This window comes from Xylona heveae (assembly GCF_001619985.1).
Source record: "Xylona heveae TC161 unplaced genomic scaffold L228scaffold_1, whole genome shotgun sequence".
Taxonomy (NCBI): Eukaryota; Fungi; Ascomycota; class Xylonomycetes; order Xylonales; family Xylonaceae; genus Xylona; species Xylona heveae.
In genome coordinates this window covers 1234339-1254300 of record NW_017264193.1, presented here as the reverse complement: position 1 = coordinate 1254300, position 19962 = coordinate 1234339, and the positions used below count along the sequence as shown (strand labels likewise).

At 48.6% G+C, this 19962-nt stretch overlaps 5 protein-coding genes across 5 annotated transcripts; 4 read left to right on the top strand and 1 right to left on the bottom strand.

The window, feature by feature from the left end:
- Positions 1 to 1141: 1141 nt before the first annotated feature.
- Positions 1142 to 5024, bottom strand: L228DRAFT_206759 (MAP kinase; the record flags this gene model as incomplete). The annotated part of the gene is made up of 3 exons (XM_018329688.1): positions 1142 to 1644; positions 1706 to 3402; positions 3463 to 5024. 3 exons carry the CDS (start codon positions 5022 to 5024, stop codon positions 1142 to 1144), a joined length of 3762 nt encoding a protein of 1253 aa, XP_018191834.1.
- Positions 5025 to 8860: 3836 nt separating this feature from the next.
- Positions 8861 to 11314, top strand: L228DRAFT_242725 (ammonium transporter-like protein). Its single transcript, XM_018331520.1, has 6 exons — positions 8861 to 9375; positions 9455 to 9519; positions 9584 to 9838; positions 9893 to 10567; positions 10622 to 10853; positions 10915 to 11314. Exons 1-6 carry the CDS (start codon positions 9280 to 9282, stop codon positions 11062 to 11064), a joined length of 1473 nt encoding a protein of 490 aa, XP_018191833.1. The 5' UTR covers positions 8861 to 9279; the 3' UTR covers positions 11065 to 11314.
- A 200-nt stretch (positions 11315 to 11514) lies between these two features.
- On the top strand, positions 11515 to 13212 carry L228DRAFT_257748 (hypothetical protein; the record flags this gene model as incomplete). Its single annotated transcript, XM_018334016.1, has 6 exons — positions 11515 to 11913; positions 12026 to 12142; positions 12211 to 12623; positions 12674 to 12782; positions 12836 to 12991; positions 13039 to 13212. Exons 1-6 carry the CDS (start codon positions 11731 to 11733, stop codon positions 13210 to 13212), a joined length of 1152 nt encoding a protein of 383 aa, XP_018191832.1. The 5' UTR covers positions 11515 to 11730.
- A 582-nt stretch (positions 13213 to 13794) lies between these two features.
- On the top strand, positions 13795 to 15923 carry L228DRAFT_264695 (ARM repeat-containing protein; the record flags this gene model as incomplete). The annotated part of the gene is made up of 3 exons (XM_018334604.1): positions 13795 to 14047; positions 14096 to 14453; positions 14510 to 15923. The coding sequence occupies 3 exons, from the start codon at positions 13795 to 13797 to the stop codon at positions 15921 to 15923; spliced, it is 2025 nt and encodes a 674-aa protein (XP_018191831.1).
- Positions 15924 to 17058: 1135 nt separating this feature from the next.
- Positions 17059 to 19932, top strand: L228DRAFT_8903 (hypothetical protein). The gene is made up of 2 exons (XM_018336938.1): positions 17059 to 17844; positions 17901 to 19932. The coding sequence occupies exons 1-2, from the start codon at positions 17215 to 17217 to the stop codon at positions 19761 to 19763; spliced, it is 2493 nt and encodes an 830-aa protein (XP_018191830.1). The 5' UTR covers positions 17059 to 17214; the 3' UTR covers positions 19764 to 19932.
- The last annotated feature ends 30 nt before the right edge of the window (positions 19933 to 19962 follow it).

The following is a 19962-nucleotide window of genomic DNA, read 5'->3' as shown; positions in this document are numbered from 1 at the left end:
GGTCAAAAAGATTTCCCTATTGCTCTGGCATACTCGACAGGCACCATGTGAAGACCACTGCATAAGCGTAAACCCACTCGAGTCTTTAATCTCCCGAAGCGAGAGGGCCACAAAGGGAGCGAGGAGGTTTGTTGACGCCCGAGCCATCTCTGCTTATTCCCTTTCTACTCTACTCCGTAAAGAACGGTTTGATAGTGACGGTATCCTAGGCCGTTTACAATATAGTAGACAATCACTGCCTCGCCCTATCAATGGGTAACCGAGAACAGGCTCTTGACTTCCAAAATCTTTCTCAAAGCTCCCCTGCTGCATCAAATGAACTTCAAAGCAGCCTTTCTCTTGCACAAAATGGTTGTTTTCCCCTTGTCGAATCCAGAGCCTGTCATGAATGCCATGAACAATTTTTTGACAAAAGTGCGAAATACCTTTGCGAAAGGATCAATCGCTGGTTATACTTGGCTTGTCCAAACGGTATTCTAGGGCGGCAACTGTCAGACGATTACACCTCCATTTTTATGGCTTGATCTCGGCGATACTTCCTAAACTGGGAATAGTTAATCTAGTGACCTTGGCGGCTCTCAAATAACCGATACAAAGTATTGTCATATTGTGAAGACAAGCGGGTGGTCAAAGACAAGACGCAAGAGATAAGGTTGAATAAAATAGTATTATGAGCAGCACATAGCTAGCGAGAAACCACGCAGTACAGGCAATCGTATTGTTTTCCAAAAAGAAACACTGTGCAGCGGACAAGCGCAAGAAGACGTTGCCCAAACGAGCTGTGGAGAATTCACCGACGCGGCATACGCAGGGAAATATGCTGGCAGGGATGCTATTTATTCAGGACATGATGGTGGAAAAACAAATATATGTTGGTTATGGCGACTCAATAAACTTGCAGGTGATGCTGCATAACAGAACAAAGAAATGCAAAACGCCCTGCAGGTTTGGCTATTGCGCCCGTGTACTGATAAATATGCCCGCTAAATTTCTCATGAATTCCATGCTTGTGCAAACAGATCAACGCCAGATCATGTTATAATGGACCAAAAAGAGGACAAACAGAATCATATAATGAGAAGGCAATAAGAGAGAAACGGAAGATGAGCTCTCGCACAAATGCTCGAGAAGAAGAGATTGTCTACACGCTGCTGCTGGTGCTAGACGTCTCACTGGGCGTGGGGGGATCAATGTCCACTTGTCGTTTAATAGCCATGATCCATTCATGTTGGAGTAGTTCTGCTGCGGAGCTCCTTTTTGATGGATCGCGCTCGAAGCATTTCTTGAGGAAGTCGATTCCTGCTTCGCTAAGCTGGTCTTTGGCCGGGAGTTGCGGAGGGTTTCCTTGCGCAATGTTGTACATCACAGCCCATTCATTGTCCAGATTAGCCCATGGTCTTCTTCCAGTTGCCATCTCCAGGATGACGCAACCGAGAGACCAAATGTCGATGGCGCCATGTCGGCCTTCAGAGTTGCCTCTGATGACTTCCGGAGACATGTACATAGGCGTGCCTGTCATCGACTTCTGTTTTCCCCTACGAGTACCCGCTACTTCTGGGCCAAGGGTCTTTCCCTGTCGTGCAATGATCTTCGCAGCTCCAAAATCGACGTATTTGATGACCCCGTTGTGATCAAGTAGAATATCTGCAAAATCATAGTCGTTAGTTCGCGAAAGTTCAAATCGACAAAGACAGGAGAGGCTTACTTTCAGGCTTGATATCGCGGTGCACAATTCTGCTCTCATGGAGATATGCCAAGCCATTGAGCATTTGCAATGCATAAACCATAATCACTGTCTCGTCCTCAATTCTTCCGTACTCCAATTGCCCTGCAAGAGAACCACCGGAACAGTACTCCATGAAAATATAGACCTTATCGCGATGGACTTCGATACCGTGATAAGTAACAATGTTCGGATGATCAAGCACCTCCAGAACGCGCATCTCGTCCCTAATCTGCTGCGCAATCGTAGGAATAAGTTGTGGATCCTGCAATCGAATTTCTTTAACGGCCATCAAGTAGCCAGAGTCAAGGTTCATTGCTACATAGACAGACCCAAATGAGCCTCCGCCGATGAAGTGACCTTGCTGCCATCGTAGCGTCACGTTGGTGGCTGACGAGGAAAGGGACGTCAAAGACCGATCAACTTCATTAAAATCTTCCAAAACTCGACCAAGAACCTGTCGTTCTGACCGTTTCTGCTTGCAAATTTCGTCGATCTCCGAGAGTTGTGCAAGCCACTGCTCGCGGACAAACCGAGAGGACTCCTCGTCATCCCTCATTCGACTGACGTCCACCTTTCTAAAACCGCCCATGGCCTCCAGTCGCTGTCGTTCATTCTGGGCGGCCAAGGTTGATCTTGCACCCATGATATCAAAATGCGAGATCAGCAGCGACATACAACCAGCGACCTTTGACCGCAGCCGGGCGTATTCCTCGTCGTTGATTGAAAGAATATTCTGACCCCGTGTCATTACCATGGCAAATTCAAGCGCCACAACCGTCCACCGAAACGTTTTTCGATCGGCGGCAATGCAGTCATCGCAGATAAAGCTGATCCAGTCGAGGGCCAAGCGGGTCAATTTGAGATTGTTCATCGCCCTGCGGTTGTTGTCCATATACATGAGCGACCGCTGTCCGAACTCAGTGGCGAATGCGAAGCAGGTTTGAATAAGCTCCTGGCAGTCGAGTCCTTTGGTCTGATTGCGGATAATTTCAACACTACCCATTATAGTGTTGGACAGCTGATAAGCTGTCTTTTTGATACGCATAAGTTCGGCGTTTACCCTGGGAAGATTCGCCCTTTGTTCAACTAGCACATCCAAGCCAATGCCAGTTGCTTGAACAAAAGCTAATCGAGCATTTTGTAATCGCTGCAGAGACCCATCTGAGACAAGTCGGAGCCTTCCCACTTTGACGTCAACCGGAGCTTCTCTGACATCAATCTCTGCCCTCCGCCCGTCCCAATATAAGGGATCCTCTGGCCTTAGAATCAGGAGATAAGGATTAGATGGATCCTCTGCTTGCTCGTCGGCATGATAACATGTTTCAAGAATTGCAGGAACATCCCGAAGATGTTCAACAAGAGCTGGAGAAGCAATCAGATAAATCCCCTTCTGAGCAGCGCTAGCTGATTCTATAAGGATATGACCAGAAGTTATGAGCGCCGCATAAAGTTGTTGGCGCTGTGCCAGGTCGATATTGATGTTGAATTCCGTCGCATTCTCAAACCGTTGGCCTAAAATACGGGAAAATCGAAATAGTTTCCTCTGCCTGACCCGGACCGAGTCCAATATTTGCTTGTATCGCTTGTCCATATCAGAGGGAACCTCTTCCGGCCGTCGCTGAAGTTCCTTTTCAAAGTGTGCTGTTAGACGCGTCAAAGCCTTGGCAGTAAGTGAACTGCGAATTGAAGTTTCTCAATTAGCATGTTGTTTCAAATTTTGGGGACAGTTCGTATACCTGAATTGTTCAGCAACTTCGGCATCACCACCCTCAAGATGCCGGCCAGTTTCCGTTGAGAATTCCCACTCCTGTTCCAAAATTTCTGCTTCTTTAAAGGTGTTCTTGTTGCTTGTCAATTTCCAGTTCAGCATTTTGAAATAGAACTTCAGAGCGTCCACAACAACTGAATCAAAATTCTCGTCAATGCACGGTGGCAAGTCCCAGCCTGGCTGCGGCTGCGCGATTATGGTGTACTCTTGCTTGATCTTTACTGCCAGCGTTAAGAGTATTCGGAATTGAGAGATCATTTGCTCGGCCATCATAACACTCAGCTGTGAGAAATCCTTGATCTTTCGCGAAAATAGAAGTCGCATTCGAATGATCTCCTGAATCAGCCGCGATGGAAAATTGATGAGCGTCAAGAGCTCTTCAATATAAGGCGGTAGGTGGCGCAAAGCAAACGCATCCGCATTTCCGATGAGGGTATTTTTGGCTTTAGTAATGACCTCGCCAACGCCCACGAGCATACCCCGCTGAGGTGGCCGGGTACTGAGGTCGCCCTGAAGAGATTTAAGGCCATCTTCTTGCCGAATTCGGTCAATGAAAGAGATTTCATCTGACAGGCTGCTGATCGTGGTCGACCGACTTTGAGGTTTGGAAAAGTCTAGCTCGTCATTGCCAACCCAATCGCGAAGGATGGCCAGCTCCGTGTTGATAAGGTTGGTAGTATTGTGCCATGCCATTACAGCATCGCAGCTAGCTTTGAATTCCTCCGAGGCCGCTCGAGAATGAGCTGTCTCCAGCGCAGATCGAGTGGGATACAGACTCTCGCATTTCTCGATTTTGCGTACGATATCTTGGACCTGGTCAAAAGGCGGCTTTCCCACTTCCGTTTCTCCCTTGATTTGGAACGCAATAATCTCTTCTATGACAGGACCCAGAGCAGCTCTGCCATCTTCAATCATCCTTTGTTGAGCAGCAACTGTGCGACCGCAAACTTTCGACCGCACTCCGAGCCAAATTTCCATTTTCAACGAGTTTCCTCCTTTTTGCTCGGGTCCTCCAATCAAACGCTTCTTCTCTTGCTTAACAACGTCTCCTGTCAAAACCGATGCAAGCATAGAGTGCCATTCCAACCTTTCCCGATTTGCTGGTATCTTCAACTCCTCCGGCGAGAGTTCAATGTCGTCATTTCCGTAGTAAAGCAAAGTCTCTTGATCATAGTTGTCATTGTCGAATTGTACCTCAGAAGATGGAGATTCATCATCTGACGTCGAATCGGTACTATAATCTAAGCTTGGTGTATATGGCTCGTTGTAATACACGATATTTGGGTCTTGTCGCAATCTTTGCACATACGCCTTCTCCTGAGCTCGATACAGCGCTTGAGGGTCTCTTCGAGATCTGGTTGCAGATGAGGATCTCTGCCGTGTCGAATGAAAAGGAATATATTGTGATGGTCCACGAGCAGGCGCATAGGTGTTAGATGGTGTCCGAGCCGGCCCTCCGGGGCGCTGCTGACGAGACGACGTGAGTGATGTAGTTGAAAGAGATGGAGCGTTCTCGTAGACCCCGTTCATGCCACCGTTCATGCCACCGTTCATGCCACCGTTCATGCCACCGTTCATGCCACCGCCACTACCTCCTCGTGGTCTTGACGGTGTTGCAGGATCCCAGGCGAAGTTCGGAAGCCCTATTGCCCCGGGAGCAATGCTATCTCGCGTGGGACCGGGCGAAAATGTTATTTGCTCCGTATTATCCTCGTCGAAAGCAAGATCGTTTCCAAAGGTAGAGGCAGAAGTGTGCGGGACATCAATTTGCGGGCCGCCATATTCGGCCGGTGGCAATTCGAGTCCTTCTATGGGGTCTCCTCTCCGGCTGCTGTTTGCTGAGCTACCATGCGGCTCCTGATGCTCAGCATCGACAAAATGCACTCCTCGAACCGACATCGCTACTTTATCTTCTCGTCAACTCCAGAAGGGCATCTTTATTTCCTGACTCGATCGCGCAAACAGGCGATGTTGTTGCAACACTCGATAATGAAGTTCTTTAATCAGTTGTTGCAGTTACGGTTCCGCAGTGGCACTCAAGTTCGTGGAGTTTGCCGCGATTCTCGGCTAAAGTCAACAACATGGGGATTTCCCCTTTGAGAAAAAGAGCCCAAAATAAGAGCACGGATCAGCCGGCTTTGGTGTGATCTCAACGCGTTATTTGCCCTCTCAAGCTGGAACCATCGCCTATGATGCTTCCTGTGCCACTACAGCTTCACTCTGTCTCATATTTCTGCAACTTGGTTAATACTGGCACGTGGAGGAACCCAAGACAGTAAAGAGATCTCACAGGTTGTTACAAACCCACTACTGCTTCAACCTGCCAGAATATATCTATCATCCCCAACCTTTGACTGAATCTCGAAATCTAAAAGTGTAGGCTCTAGGTATAAGCTTAGTGTCAGTCTGCCACATCTCCCTTTTTTGTTTGAAACCCAATCAATAAGTTTCCCTAACAACACCGACTTTTGATGATGCACTGTCATGTATTATATACCTAGGGTGTCAACAAAATGCTTGCATGTAGCAGTCATATCATCCTGTGTCCAGGAACATTGGTGTTGTGCTTGTTTTCAATGCAAAGTAGAACCTTCAAACTCACATAAATCAAAGTACGAAACAATGCTCTGAATCCTGATAATTTAATAATGAAGGACAGCTATTCATTTCACTGTCGAGCTATGTAGGTAAATAGGCATGTCGAATGCAAGCAAGCTGCATTGGCCAAGCTATGCCTTTGATTCATTTTGCAATTGGGAAGAGATGCATGTCACGACCAAGTAAATATGTAATTTAAGAGCCAAAATCTAGGTAGGTAAATTTCGCTAAGGGGAAGGTCCGAGCCAGCCTTGCTGAAGGAGGCGCGAGCAAGTTTTGAGGACCTTCGAGATAGCAGCGAAGCGGCCTTTTCTGTGCCAAACGGGAAACGTCTACATTGAAATTAGCCTGATCGTGAAAATTTGTGAAGATACCCTGTGTAAAAGAGCGTAGGAATTAGAAACTGCCAGATAATTATTAATCACTCCAGAATATCAGTGATGTGAGATGTATCTAAAGGTTGATTTTTTGGATTTACAATTCTTGTCTCCTAAAACCGCTACGGTGCTGCACCAGGAGACTCGGACTGCTTTGAACATGCACATCATTTTTTAGCCTGGCTTTTTCAGTACCCTGCATGGTTCAGCTACTCGGTTGCAAGGGTCAGGAAGAATTTGTAAGGTCTCATTATTGCGAGCAGAAGTTGGTCCTTCGAAGAACTCTGTTTCACCCGTTGGAGAAGCTAGCCTGTAGAAGCTTCCATCCAAAACCAATAGCCGGGAAGGATTGGTGAAGCAGGTGTTCTACGACCGTATCAGTAGGCAATTTCCTCGTAGATATCATAGAAGACTTGCATCCCGGTATTTGCTCTTTTGCACAGCCGACATCGGGAGACCGATTTCTAGGTTGAATGCGCTGAGAACCTTAAAAAATTTCCTCAAATCCCCGTAAGCCCTGCACCCTTAATTCTAGAAAGTCGGGTGAACGGGCATTTTGCATCCTTTCTAAAAGCAAGGTTTGAGCTAGTTATCGTTTCACATGCTTGTGAGATTCCCAACGAATACTGTTGTTTGGTCGCTTATTCTACGGAGTATATCTAAATAGAATTCGGATGAAGGCCAATTAATTAGAACCTTTCCATTTCCATGGAAAGTGATATATTTGGTGGGTGAGTTGGCCGCCAGTCTCGGCGACAGCCTAATCTTTCCAACTTTCTTCAAGCTAACGTATCGCACCAAAATGGCCCTACCTCCGTGTTTGGAAACTCAACCAATAGGATTCAATTACCTTATCAGCGCTCCCTGTTCGTCCCGTGTGGCTTGTGAACCCTTTCATTTTCATGTGTTCAGCGATCACTATCACGAACACTGGCTCATCCTTCTCGGATATAATATTGCTCTATTCCCTTTTCTGCAGTTTTTGGAATGCTTCGAGATCAACTATCGAATCGCACTCCATCTCACAGCGGCATCCATGACCTAGGCGCATAGACGAACGCCCGGGCTTATTAGGTAGGCATTTGAGATGCTTCTGGAAAAGGTAGCGAAAAATGAGTAGAAGTGGTCACTCGAACAAGCATAGTAGCCTCTTTTCACTCTTGGCAATGCCACATGCTCCTGTATCAAGAGACGAGTATTCATGGAGATGCCTCTGTTTCTCCCTCGAACGAGTCGCATGCCAAAGAAGCGATCCGATCCAAGTATTGAACTCAATGTCGTGCATTGAAGCAAGGCCGATGACAACTTCTGGAAGAATACATGATCTCGAGAATCCCGCCTACTCCGATAACCGTGGTTTGCGTTTGCACGTCACCTGTCAGATGAGCATACTCACGAATGATTCTCGTGCGAGCCGGCTTCGAGGCCTCCACTCTACATGTAAAAAAGAAAAATCCATTGATCGCTTCCTCTGACACATTTCCGCGCGTTATGGAGGTGATGATAAGGTTGGTCGCTTCGGACCAATGAAGATGCGGCAGGGCGGGCAGTAAGCGAAATGGAGAGAGAGTGGCTTCTCAGCTCCGAGGCCTCCAGCGCAGTGACCAGCCTAGATGTGGAGCCAAATTGGAGGACGGAAGGAAGATGGTGCGAGTCCCGTCCCTGGTTGGCTACCATCTATGCCGATATCAACACCAGTGACGCCGCAGTGACAAAGAACAGGAATGCAATTCTGCCCAGGCTTTGAGACCGGGTGAAATGGAACCATCAGGGAATTATGGTTATTGTACGCCGATTTTTTGGCTTTGAGCAGATACCTACCGACGTGTCGGGTAAAGCGTACTCTTCAGGGTAAGCGGCAGGCCCCGTTCTCTCCGTAGGGCCCGACTGTGCTTGCCACACATCCCTACCGCGTGTGTGGACGCCGTTTCGCCTTTGGCCGCCCTACTAACACCACTCCGGTCTGGTCGTGCATGGCGGGATCAATGCTGGCCAACTACCATATCGCAAGTAATCTGCGGTGCGCCCTCCTTGATAGCTGGTGGTGACCTCCCTCAGCAACAACAGGAAAAGCACTTTGTCGCGTTGGCTGTAGCTCCGTATCACCAGGAACTGGGACCGATAGCGGCCATGACAATCGTCCCGATTCGATTCCCACCTGCCCTGGTGGTCGCATGTCGTCCCGCAGATTGGGAGCGGGGACCTGCACGCACCCCTTGATTACTGCTTCAACAACGCCGCTACTGCATTATTTTTGCCGTAAGTTACTCGAACGCCCCTACGCTACTACAGACGCCGCCATTGTTCGTGGGACCACCCTCGTAGATAAAGCTAGATTATATACCTTAGAGATGATCCCACCTCCTGGTTCCCATATGCATGCACTGTCGTGTCGCCCAAATTTTCTTTGCAGTGCTGTGTGTCGATAATAACCAGCGGGCAACTGGCCAAGTGAATAATTCTTGTGAGTTGACATATCCTTGCTCATCACGCGGTCCTAACCGACAAATATTCACTTGCAATCCCACACTCACTTTGAGCCTCCACTCTTGACCTGCCCTCTCTTTCTTTTTCTCAACACCTTCACTCCTTCATCACACGCTCCTTACTGCGTCTTTGTTTCATCTTTTGCAATCACACCACTCACGCTGCTCGTTTCAAGCATTCAGTTCCTCTCACGCACACGTAGCTCGAGTCCCTGATCGAGCTCAAGCTCCTGCTTGCTGCACCCCGCTGTGTCGAGCCTAGAGCTCAGCTGTCCCTGACTGTCCCGGTTCAAGTGAGTCTGAGTCCGTCAACTCGCAACCACGATGTCGGACCTCAACTATGTCCCGCTTTATCCCTACAACGGGACCAAAGCAACTGGTGGAGACTCCCTCACTCAAGACCTTAACATCTATTATGAGGTAAGCCTGCTGTCCGTTCACAGTTTCTCACGGAAACTACCTAACGATCGGAGAGAGCTGACCCCACTATTTTGCATAGTCTGGCAATATCTCATGGATGATAACTTCAACCGCACTCGTCCTCCTCATGATTCCAGGCGTTGGGTTCGTACCCTACAATTCCTATGAGTTATCTGGCGCACCATGGATTAACATACCTTTCAATTAGGTTTTTCTATTCCGGCTTGGCTCGTAGAAAGTCGGCTCTCTCCCTGATCTGGCTCTCTCTGATGGCTACTGCCCTGGTCTCGTTCCAATGGTTTTTCTGGGGTTATTCGCTCGCGTTCTCCCACTCAGCGGGAAAATACATTGGCGATCTGAAAAACTTTGGTTTGATGAACACCCTTGCTCAGCCATCTGTTGGAAGCAGCAATATCCCAGACTTGCTTTTTTGCGTATATCAGGGCATGTTCGCTGCCATCACGTGAGTTTTCCCCTCGACGAATTCCCTTGACAACAACTAATAGTTCCGCTCTAGTGTTGCCCTTGCAGTTGGCGCTGTGGCCGAAAGAGGACGTATGCTCCCTTGCCTTGTCTTCATGTTCATCTGGACCACTGTCATTTATGATCCTATTGCATGCTGGACATGGAATCCCGCCGGGTGGGTGTTTAAAATGGGCGGCCTCGATTTTGCCGGTGGTACTCCTGTGCATATTTCATCTGGATCAGCTGCCCTGGCTTACTCTGTCATGCTGGGCAAGCGTCGTGGTCATGGCACAACCGAACTCAACTATCGCCCTCACAATGTAACCCACGTGGTTATCGGTACGGTCTTCCTCTGGGTCGGCTGGTTCGGTTTCAATGCTGGTTCGGCCCTGTCCGCCAATATGAGAGCTGTCATGGCTGCCGTCGTCACGAATCTGGCTGCTTCGGTGGGCGGTATCACTTGGTGCCTCATTGACTACCGTCTTGAGAAAAAGTGGTCAACCGTCGGCTTTTGCTCGGGCGTGGTCGCTGGTTTGGTCGCTATCACCCCGGGATCTGGCTTCGTCCCTGCTTGGTCAGCCGTCGTCTACGGCGTTGTTGGTGGAGCCTTGTGCAACTACGCTACCAAGCTGAAGTTCCTCATCGGTGTCGATGATGCGCTTGACATCTTTGCTGAGCACACGATTGGAGGCCTCGTCGGAAATGTTCTTACCGCTTTCTTCGCCGCGTGAGTTCAGAAACAGGCCAATTCCTTAAGAGCAAAATAACTGACTCGTTCCAGTGACTATATCGCGCATTTGGACGGCGTTACTGTAATTCCTGGAGGCTGGTTAAACCATCACTGGATCCAACTCGGCTACCAGCTTGCTGATTCAGTTTCTGGATTCGCTTATTCATTTGGCGGAACTTGTATCATCCTCTTCCTGATGAATCTCATTCCTGGTCTCAGCCTTCGCGTGAGCGAAGAAGCCGAAATCCTTGGTATCGACGACGCCGAGATTGGCGAGTTTGCTGTGAGCATACATTGTATTCATTTGCTCGATATTTACCCCTCGGCTAACCCGTGTCCTGCAGTATGACTATGTCGAGCTTACCCGTGATATCGTACCAACCGATGCCGTCGAAGGGTCCTCCAAATTCTCTGGTGACCGTGACTCCCCTGTTGGACCCAATGAGAAGCAGTTTACTACTGCCAGCCGCGATCCTGCATCCATCGCCCAGTAGAGGCTGGAACGATACCTCAGAGCATTGATTGTTGGTCTTGGGTATCGATCTGGCGGATTGGATTCCGAATTCGATAGATCGCATATTCAGACACATGTAACATGATGTTACCTTAGTTGATGCTCTTTTTAAGAATTCGGCGATATTTTAGTTAATCTCCGACGTCTGTTTCAAGGTCCTACCTTGATAAATGCACTCTTGTACTCAATATTCCCCACCCATATTTTACTTTCATGGTCGAGATTCATAGCTTGTTTAATGATATCTAAAAATTTTAATGTCAAAGCATAAATGTCTTGAGATCAATCATCTCGTACCCTAATTTTGAGACCAGAGGGTTGTAAGCTAGGCAAACAATTATTTACGAGTCCTTTATGATTACGTCAAGTGGCACATACCTACCTTATGCGGGTGCGATTCCACTTGAAGGAACGTCCCGCGATATCCCCACATCAAGCGAGAAGCTCCCCAAATCTCCCCGAGGTTCCACTTGAACTCGCCAGAAGAGGTTTTGCATTACTTGACACCATGATGGAAGCACATGCATAATCTGGTCCGCCGATTCGCGAACAAGTTAAGCGTAGCCAAACTACTGCTGGACATCTTGCTTTTGTTTCTAGGCTCGGAAGCAATACCAACTGTACAACGCAGAAGCGATCACACTGAATGGAAGGTGATCACACTGCCCACGGCCTTTCTGCCGTCCAGGTAGCATTTCCTCAAACGCCCGAGGAATTTGAATCGGATCCTCGCGTTTCATTCTCATTACTCGACAGAAAGTGGCTTTTAGAAGAGGACAATGGCTCAGAATATGAGTACGACGTGTTGCTGAAGAGATGGATCCCAGTGGTACGCAGTGTCCCGTCACAAAACAAGCATCCGTTTCGCGTTTCGCTCTTCTGGCTTTGGTAATACCCGGACGGCAATTCTAATACCTTGACTCTTCTATCTGGACCTACAGTTGGACGACAGTCTGCTAGCGCAACAGAGAGAAGCCTATGCGGTTCCTGGCGTCGACGAGTCAGAATCTGCGCGACCTCAGAAGAAAAGAAAGGCCTCCTATCAAAATGGAGATGAGGTAAGCCAAATACCGCCTCCGACACTCCAACGTTCTCGGCCATTTCTAAACTGTATCGATTATTGTAGGGAAAGGGCAAAAAGGCAAAAGGCAATGCTGAGCCCCGCGTACGAAAGAACACCGCGGTATACGTTACGAATCTACCAGATGACGCCACGACTGAAGAGGTGCATTCTCTTTTTTCGAAATGCGGCGTCGTTGCGGAAGAAATAGATGGGGGCAAGCATCGCATTAAACTTTATACGGACGACTCAGGGAAATTCAAAGGGGACGCTTTAATCGTGTATTTCCGTCCTGAGTCTGTCGACCTCGCAATTCAAATGCTCGACGACACCGATTTCAGACTAGGCGTTTCGGTATCGTCGGGCAAAATGCGGGTTCAAGCTGCAGACTTTTCCTACAAGTCCCAGCAAGAGGCACCTGCACAGTCGTCTGTGAAAGACAAAAAGAAAATTATAAGGAAAACACAGAGGCTCAATAAGTATGTTTGGAAAAGCCAAAGTTCGAGTTTGATGCTAATATGCGTTATAGTAAATTAGCCGATTGGGACGATGATGACCCTTCCGTCCTTTCAGAGACAAATACTAGGTGGGATAAAGTCGTCATCTTGAAGCACATGTTTACTTTGAATGAACTTGAAGTGTGTCCACTCTTTTTCAAGTTTTTAGAGATGCTGCTAATGCAATATGGTAGGAGGACCCCACTGCCATTCTAGATATTAAAGAGGATATTCGAGAGGAGTGTCAAAAGCTCGGTGAAGTTACGAATGTTGTTCTCTTTGATAAGGAGCCGGATGGAGTGGCAAGTGTCCGGTTCGGCAATGCTCAAGCTGCCCGTGCATGTGTACAGGTAAGATAGGCCCAATCGATGCTCTTGTTTACCCCTAACAACGGCAGGCCATGGACGGAAGATTTTTCGCCGGCACCAGAGTTGAAGCCTATATCGCAGATGGATCGGAGAGGTTTAAGAAAACAAATGAGAAGAAGGCGAGCTTGGATGACGAAGAAGATGAGGAAGAGGAAAGATTGGATAAATTTGGCTCATGGTTGGAAAGTGGTGGCGCAGAGTAACCGATATGAGAGACATATTTATTTATTTACTCTGCAATCAATCATCGAGCTGTGAGCGCCTTCCAAGAAGAGACTTCAAGAAAAAGGAATAGGGGGAGACTATAGGGTGAAGAAGTCAATCGAGTGCCTCAGTTGCTTGTATTTGATTGAATCATGCATAAGTAATATAAATCAACGATATTCGCAACACATGGAGCATTTTTACACAGACCAATTTTCTTAAAAGATGGAATTTGCTCCAAATCTGTTGTAGATGCTGGAGATATCTTTTGGAAGGAAAATTAAGCGGAAAATGAGAAGAAGAAACTTGATCACAATTGGACATATAATAAGTCTTCCCGGCCTTTGCACATGAATCGATCAATCCTGGGCCATGAGGAAGGGGTGCGTTGGCCGAGGCGGGAGCGATCTAACTTAAAGTGGTAATTTACAAAATTTGTCAAACGGTGCAAACACCTACAGCCTAATGGCCGACCTCCGATGAAACTTCGGTTCATAATCAAAGGACAAAAAAAAGTTGCGCCTAGTTTGCTGGTTGATGAGCAGTGGACAAGTCCATTCGGTAGGGAGCATTGCAACAGTATGGCCAATCTCAAGCGCAAAGGAGCCTCGGAGGCCGCAAGGGTTTCCAGTGAAGCAAAAAGCAAGAAGGTCAAAGTTGAAAAATCCACCGCAAAGCCCTCCAAGATCCAGAGTTTGGAGTCTAATTCAGTCTCCGATGATTTTGAGGGACTCAGTGACCAGGAAAGCTCTTCTGATGATGGCTCTTCTACTTTGAGCATAGAGAAGGAAAGCAAAAATGATGAAGAAGGCTCAAAGAAAGGAAAGCCCACAGGTAAGAAGGGAGCGTCGAATGCAATTCTTTAGGCTCATAAACAATCAGGAAATTCGTCAAGAGAGTCGCACGCAAAACAGAAGGCTCTCGCACAGGAGCGCAAATCTGCGAAACCTAATTCTGATATTATTCAGCGATCGAAGAAACTATGGGAACGCTTACGCCGCAAGTCCCATGTCCCTCGCGACGAGAGAAAGGAGCTCGTGGCCGAGCTTTATGATATCATTACTGGCCGAGTGAAGGACTTCGTCCTCAAGCACGATTCTGTACGCGTCATTCAGACAGCTTTGAAGTATGCCACTCTCGAGCAGAGAAAGATGATCGCCCGCGAACTGAAAGGCGAATACTGCACCCTGGCAGAAGGGCGTTACGCCAAATTTCTGGTTGGAAAATTGCTTGTGCATGGGTAAGTAGGGATAGGCATTAAATCAAATTAGAATTTGAGGCTGACAATCACTATAGCGATGCTGAAGTCAGAGATATAATTGTACCTGAATTTTACGGCCATGTCCGCCGCCTCATTAAACATCCAGAAGCATCATGGATTCTTGATGATATCTATCGAGGCATTGCTACCCCTCGGCAAAAAGCTTGCCTTCTCCGTGAATGGTATGGACCAGAATATGCTATTTTCAAGACGAACAACGAGCAACAACCGACTTCGGACCTGTCAGTCATACTCTCGCACAATCCAGAAAAGCGTGCTCCTGTGATGCAATACATGCATGAATTGATTAATCTGCTTGCTCAAAAGCGAATGACCGGCTTTACAATTCTTCATGATGCAATGCTACAGTATTTCCTTAACACGAAACCTGGCTCACACGAGGCCAACGAGTTTCTTGAACTCTTGAAAGGAGACGAAGAAGGAGGACTTCTCAAGAATTTGGCTTTCACGAAGTCAGGAGCCAGAGTTGTTTGCTTGGCATTGGCATATGGAAGTGCAAAGGACAGAAAGCAAATTCTGAAGTTCTACAAAGATCTCATTGTTGATCTAGCTTTCGATAGTTTCGGTCATCAGATCCTGTTGGCAGCATACGATGTGATCGATGATACGGTGTTGACATCGAAATCCATATTTCCTGAGCTCCTTGGAAAGGATGCGGCACCGGAGACTCAAGCTGATGCGGTTCTGGCCTGCGTTGTCAGTCTTAACGCCAGAATTCCTCTCCTGTACCTATTTGCCGACAAAGCCGTGTGGCTTTTGCCACCCGAGGATGTGGCTGTATTGGAAGAGATTGATCAGATTCGCGCTTCGACCTCCAAGAAAGATAGCAATCTTCGCCGACGGGAATTGATCCGCGCAATCTCCCCTACCTTACTTAGCGTGACGCAGTCTCACGCAAGTACGATGTTGGAGACATCGTTCGGATGCCAATTTGTTACTGAGCTCTTGCTCGGCTGTGATGGAGATAAAGAAGCAGCTCTGGACGCCGTTGCGGATCAAGCAGTTGGTAATCCAGGAAAAGAGGGTCACGTTGCGCAGTCTCCCGCTGTCGGCAGGATGCTCAAGACTTTGGTACAAGAAGGCCATTTCAACAGCAAAACGAAAGAGGTTGTGAGGGTAGATCCTCCTCTCAATTTTCACAACATCCTCTATGAGCGAATCAAGGACCATATCCTTGACTGGGCAACCGGCCCAAGTTCATTTGTCGTTGTAGGGCTTGTTGAAGCCGACGGATTTTCAGAAAAAGATGGTCTCTTGAAGTTGTTGAAGAAGGGAAAGAAAGCTCTAGAAGCCGCAGCGAGTCCGCCTCGCTCTAAGGTGTCCGCGGAAAGCAAAAAGGGCTCTAGCAAAGACGGCAAGAGCGCAAAGAACCCGCCTGCCCAGCACTCCAACAAGGGAGCTAAGATTCTGCTTGAAAAGCTTTCTTGATTCAGAATGTTTCTTCATTGAAAACGTCGATTGCCCTCTGGCGTTGTAGATTCGAAAATCCGAAGGATTCTTTTGTTTTATGGTGTCGGAGCGTAAGGCCGGCATTCTTAGGATTCACGTTCCGAAAAGTTATACATATTTATTTTACCTTTGCGACCTGGTTTGCGGAATGTCACGTTTGGTTCTCCGTTGGGATTGTCCCGTGTCCGTACAGAATTGCAGGTCTAAGAATAATGGGCACGGGCCTAAGGTACCTACCTGTAGGCAGGGTACCTGGGCCTGAGGATTTGGCGGTTGCACACGTGATGGAGCCAACAACTAAAGTTTGACATCTTGCCTGTTCCACGGTTCTCCCCCCTATTTTGACTGTCGGGCCGACCGAGGTGAGCGACAACGCCAACCATCGCTTCGCTTTGGAATCATTTTTTTGTACTTGTAGCTACCTAAGGAATCCAAGTCGCAAAAGGGAACGATGACACCTTGTCACGTCCAATTTGCTCTTCTGTTCCTTTAATTCAGAGAAGATTTAAAAGCAAATGCCCGCAGATGAACCATCGGGGGTTGAATGTTTTGTATTGCCTGCATGTTTTGAATCATCCCTTGGGTAATAGTACTAAATTATTAAGTGGATGTGTTAATATTGGAGTGGGTTCTCTTTAGCGATGAGCTAGTCGATCATTCATGGGGCGGAGGATTCTTGTTCCCTGAAGAGCAGGAACACACACGTCCCCTGTCAACAAAACGGACATGATTGGGCCCCATTTCCAACGAGCTCGTGGCCCGTTAGGACCTCTATATCTATTAGAAGGCCAAAATTACGCCAAATTTTGACCCCGGACAAATGCGGCAGTCTCAGCGTTGTTCTCCTCTCGTGATCAAGAGCGCCGACTCGCAAGTGCTCATCAGAAATTATAGGGTCTACGTGCTGCTGGATCCGAGTCGAACAGTTTTCGCTGACTCCAGTGGGGATTCAGAGTGAAGCTCTGTTTCTCCACAAAATAAGCCTACTCGCTCCAAACGAGCCCTCGCGCTGAGATCTAAATGCAGGGGTCATGATTTCGGGTGTCGCACCCATTTCTTGTTCAGCGTACCCCTCAACATTGAACTTTGTACATGTCACAACGCTGTTTTCCCTAGGCGTCGGGTGTGCAACGTTCTCCCGTTTGCGTGTGACGACTCGCGGACAGTCGCCCACAGAAGTCGTGCCCGTCCGGCCGCCCATTGCTTGGGGGGAAAACCACTTTTCTCTCTTGTGGGACTGGCATTCGGCGCCCAATTGAGCGGCTCGAAGATGCAGCAATTCCGTCGAACCGCAATGGAGCTGCCGCCAATTCCTCCCTCACCAACTTTAACAAACCCCGATATGATCCTGCCGCATGACCACGGTCTGGACTCGACGGCTTCACCGCTGCCGCGAACCGTCGATCTTCCATCGCACATGTTTCACGGTTTCGACGGCCCCGGAGCTTATGTTGTCGCAGCAGGCGCAGCAGCAGAGATTCAGCCATCAGCGGACACATCCGACGTCGTATCCGGAACATTGGACATTGGAACTGAGGAAGGAATATTGAAAGCACCGTATCGCGTAAAACAGCATGATTTCTCGGCATCCCAAACGACCGATCTTCCTCTAGCATCTTCACCGACCTTGGCCAACTTATCCACCAACGGGATGCAGCCAACGATTAAGTCGTCCCTGGAGCGGCTCCGTCGCCTGGCTTCCAAAGAGTCCTTACTCTTCAACAGCGATGGAAGCATGAACGCAAAAGAGCTGCGTAAGCTCGTGAGCAGCGGCAATATCTCTCAGCATGACGCCAATGACCACGACGAGCCCAGCGGCGATGAAGATGGACCAGATTCACATGCGGCGCTGAGCAGCCGCGCAGAGATGATACTTGCAAATGCAAAGAAGAGGCTCGACGTGGGTATTCTGACATTGGAAATATTGACTGAAATCTGAATTTAACCGGTGACTAGGCCATGGAAGGAAATCTCAATCGCGCCCGTCGCTCTCTCATGCTTTCCCCCTCTTCAGCAATGTTTTCGTCTTCAACCAATAGCTCTTCCACTACCAAACAATCTCCTCTGCCAAGCCTCCCTTCCAACGAACACCGAGCACGCTCAGCGCTAGATATTCCTCCAACGAGGCAGAGTCGAGTCGACGCTTCGTGGGCAGACGCTGGCCCCGGCCACACGCGGGTATTTAGCGAAACTTCATTGCCATCATCTACATACGACACCAATAGCTCATCTCACCAGGTTCCTCGTAAACCTAGGTCGATTGATCGGCTCAACGGCGTCCAGTCTTCATTAGAGTCGTCACACCGAACCGTGGAACGAGGGAACTGGGAAGCTCCAGCACGCGCTCCTCTCCGTCCAGTTTCAGCATCTGGCGATAGGAGATCTGTAATATATGCACCTCGATCTCAGCAGGGGCTTGTTCTTCAACCGCTCACTGAAGACGAACCGACACAGGGTCTGGGTATCTACGGAGAAGATGGTCACTGGAATAAAATGCCACGACCAGACGGTGGCTTGGCCAGATCGCAGTCCACCACACAAATGAATGACCTTCGTCTTCAGATGAGAGATTTGAAAGGAAAGATTTCTAGTTTGCAGCGGCGTGCGCGTGAAGATGGATTGCGACGGCGAAGTCTCCAAAGTTTAAGGGAGGTTACTCCATTCAGCTCCGCCGAAGAGTGGAGTGATCCATCTGGTCGCGCTTCGACTTCGACGTGGCACAAAAGCAATGGGACCAGCCTCCCGCAAGAAAATATCATTGTCTCAGGAAATACTCATATTCGAAATGGTAGTACACTCACGGACCTATCCAGCGAAATTGGACCGGACGACTCCATTTCCGTTAATGCGTATCGGAAACCAAGAGCGCGCAAAACCACAGAAAGTCTTGCGGACTCAAGTGAGGATGAAGACGACTTCTACAGTATAAATGATTACGAGGAAGTACATGCGATTTCTCCCGGAGCCAGGCACGAGGATCGCGCCGACGCTTTTAATTATGAGCATTCGTTCCTTCACAGCGGCCTCGGCCGTTATGCCCCAGCGTTGAGAGACCGCCGTGATAGCTTGAGCTCAACCGATTCGGTCGAGACAACAAAAGGTCCTGATTCTGTTCACCCTCATCAACAGGCTTCACCGGCAGAGAGCTTCCCAGGTTCGTCTCCGACAGACGAAATTCGTGCACCACCCTCAAGATTGCACCGACGAGAGAAAAGCAAAGACTCGCTATCCTCGATGGCAACGTTTTTGACGGCGACAGAAGGGGTCGGTCCAGACGATGAGGCACACCCTAGCTTGGTGAATGGGTCTTCTCCACCGAGGGTCGAGTCTGTCAGCTCCCGTTATATTCGGGCCGTTGGGGGACCCTACGCTCTTGGAGAAACTAGTATGGCACCGATTAAGCCTCCCGCGGCTGCAAAGCAGCCAATCCATACAAGCATTCCTCAGACAGCCATATCCAGTGTAGGTGCAGATGTTGTCGGGCCCCAAGACAAATCCGCCGAACCAGCTGCTACACCCCGCCTTTTCCCTTTGGTTCGCAATGGCCATGCAGAAGATGCTCCTCAACACTCATCAGCAGCCACTGCTCTTCTTTCTGCAATTCTCGCCGATACTGGTTTGACAGGCCACGTCTTGCCCAGTTTACGTTCAGATGATCTTGTTGTGGTCGACAAAATCATTGGGAGTTTGCGGCGTGTTTGCGCCCACTTGGCAGTTGAGAATTCGGGTTCGGATTCCCAGATGCGACAGCTCTGGCGTTCGCGATTGGAGAATGCACGAAAAATACTTGACGGGGAAAGTGGCGATGAGATCTTTTAGACTCTCTGGGGGCGTCTCAGACGCGGACGACGAACATGGTCTGTGGAGCTGGAATAATACTCCTTGCGGCAGTACAGTGGACCTTGCATGCCAATTTCCAGATACTGGTGCGCCATGCACCTTGATATTATGACTCTCAGCGCCATCTTTCGACGATGCTTCATCTAGTTCTTCCTTTAAGGACTAATATACATGCCAG

What these genes read in the sequence shown, in the direction of transcription:
- L228DRAFT_8903 (XM_018336938.1), top strand. Translation starts at nt 17,215, where the DNA reads ATGCAGCAATTCCGTCGAACCGCAATGGAGCTGCCGCCAATTCCTCCC. An exon ending in ATGCAAAGAAGAGGCTCGAC is followed by an intron (nt 17,845 to 17,900) that starts GTGGGTATTCTG and finishes ACCGGTGACTAG; the next exon opens with GCCATGGAAGGAAATCTCAA.
- L228DRAFT_242725 (XM_018331520.1), top strand. Translation starts at nt 9,280, where the DNA reads ATGTCGGACCTCAACTATGTCCCGCTTTATCCCTACAACGGGACCAAA. An exon ending in CTTACCGCTTTCTTCGCCGC is followed by an intron (nt 10,568 to 10,621) that starts GTGAGTTCAGAA and finishes GACTCGTTCCAG; the next exon opens with TGACTATATCGCGCATTTGG. An exon ending in CCGAGATTGGCGAGTTTGCT is followed by an intron (nt 10,854 to 10,914) that starts GTGAGCATACAT and finishes CGTGTCCTGCAG; the next exon opens with TATGACTATGTCGAGCTTAC.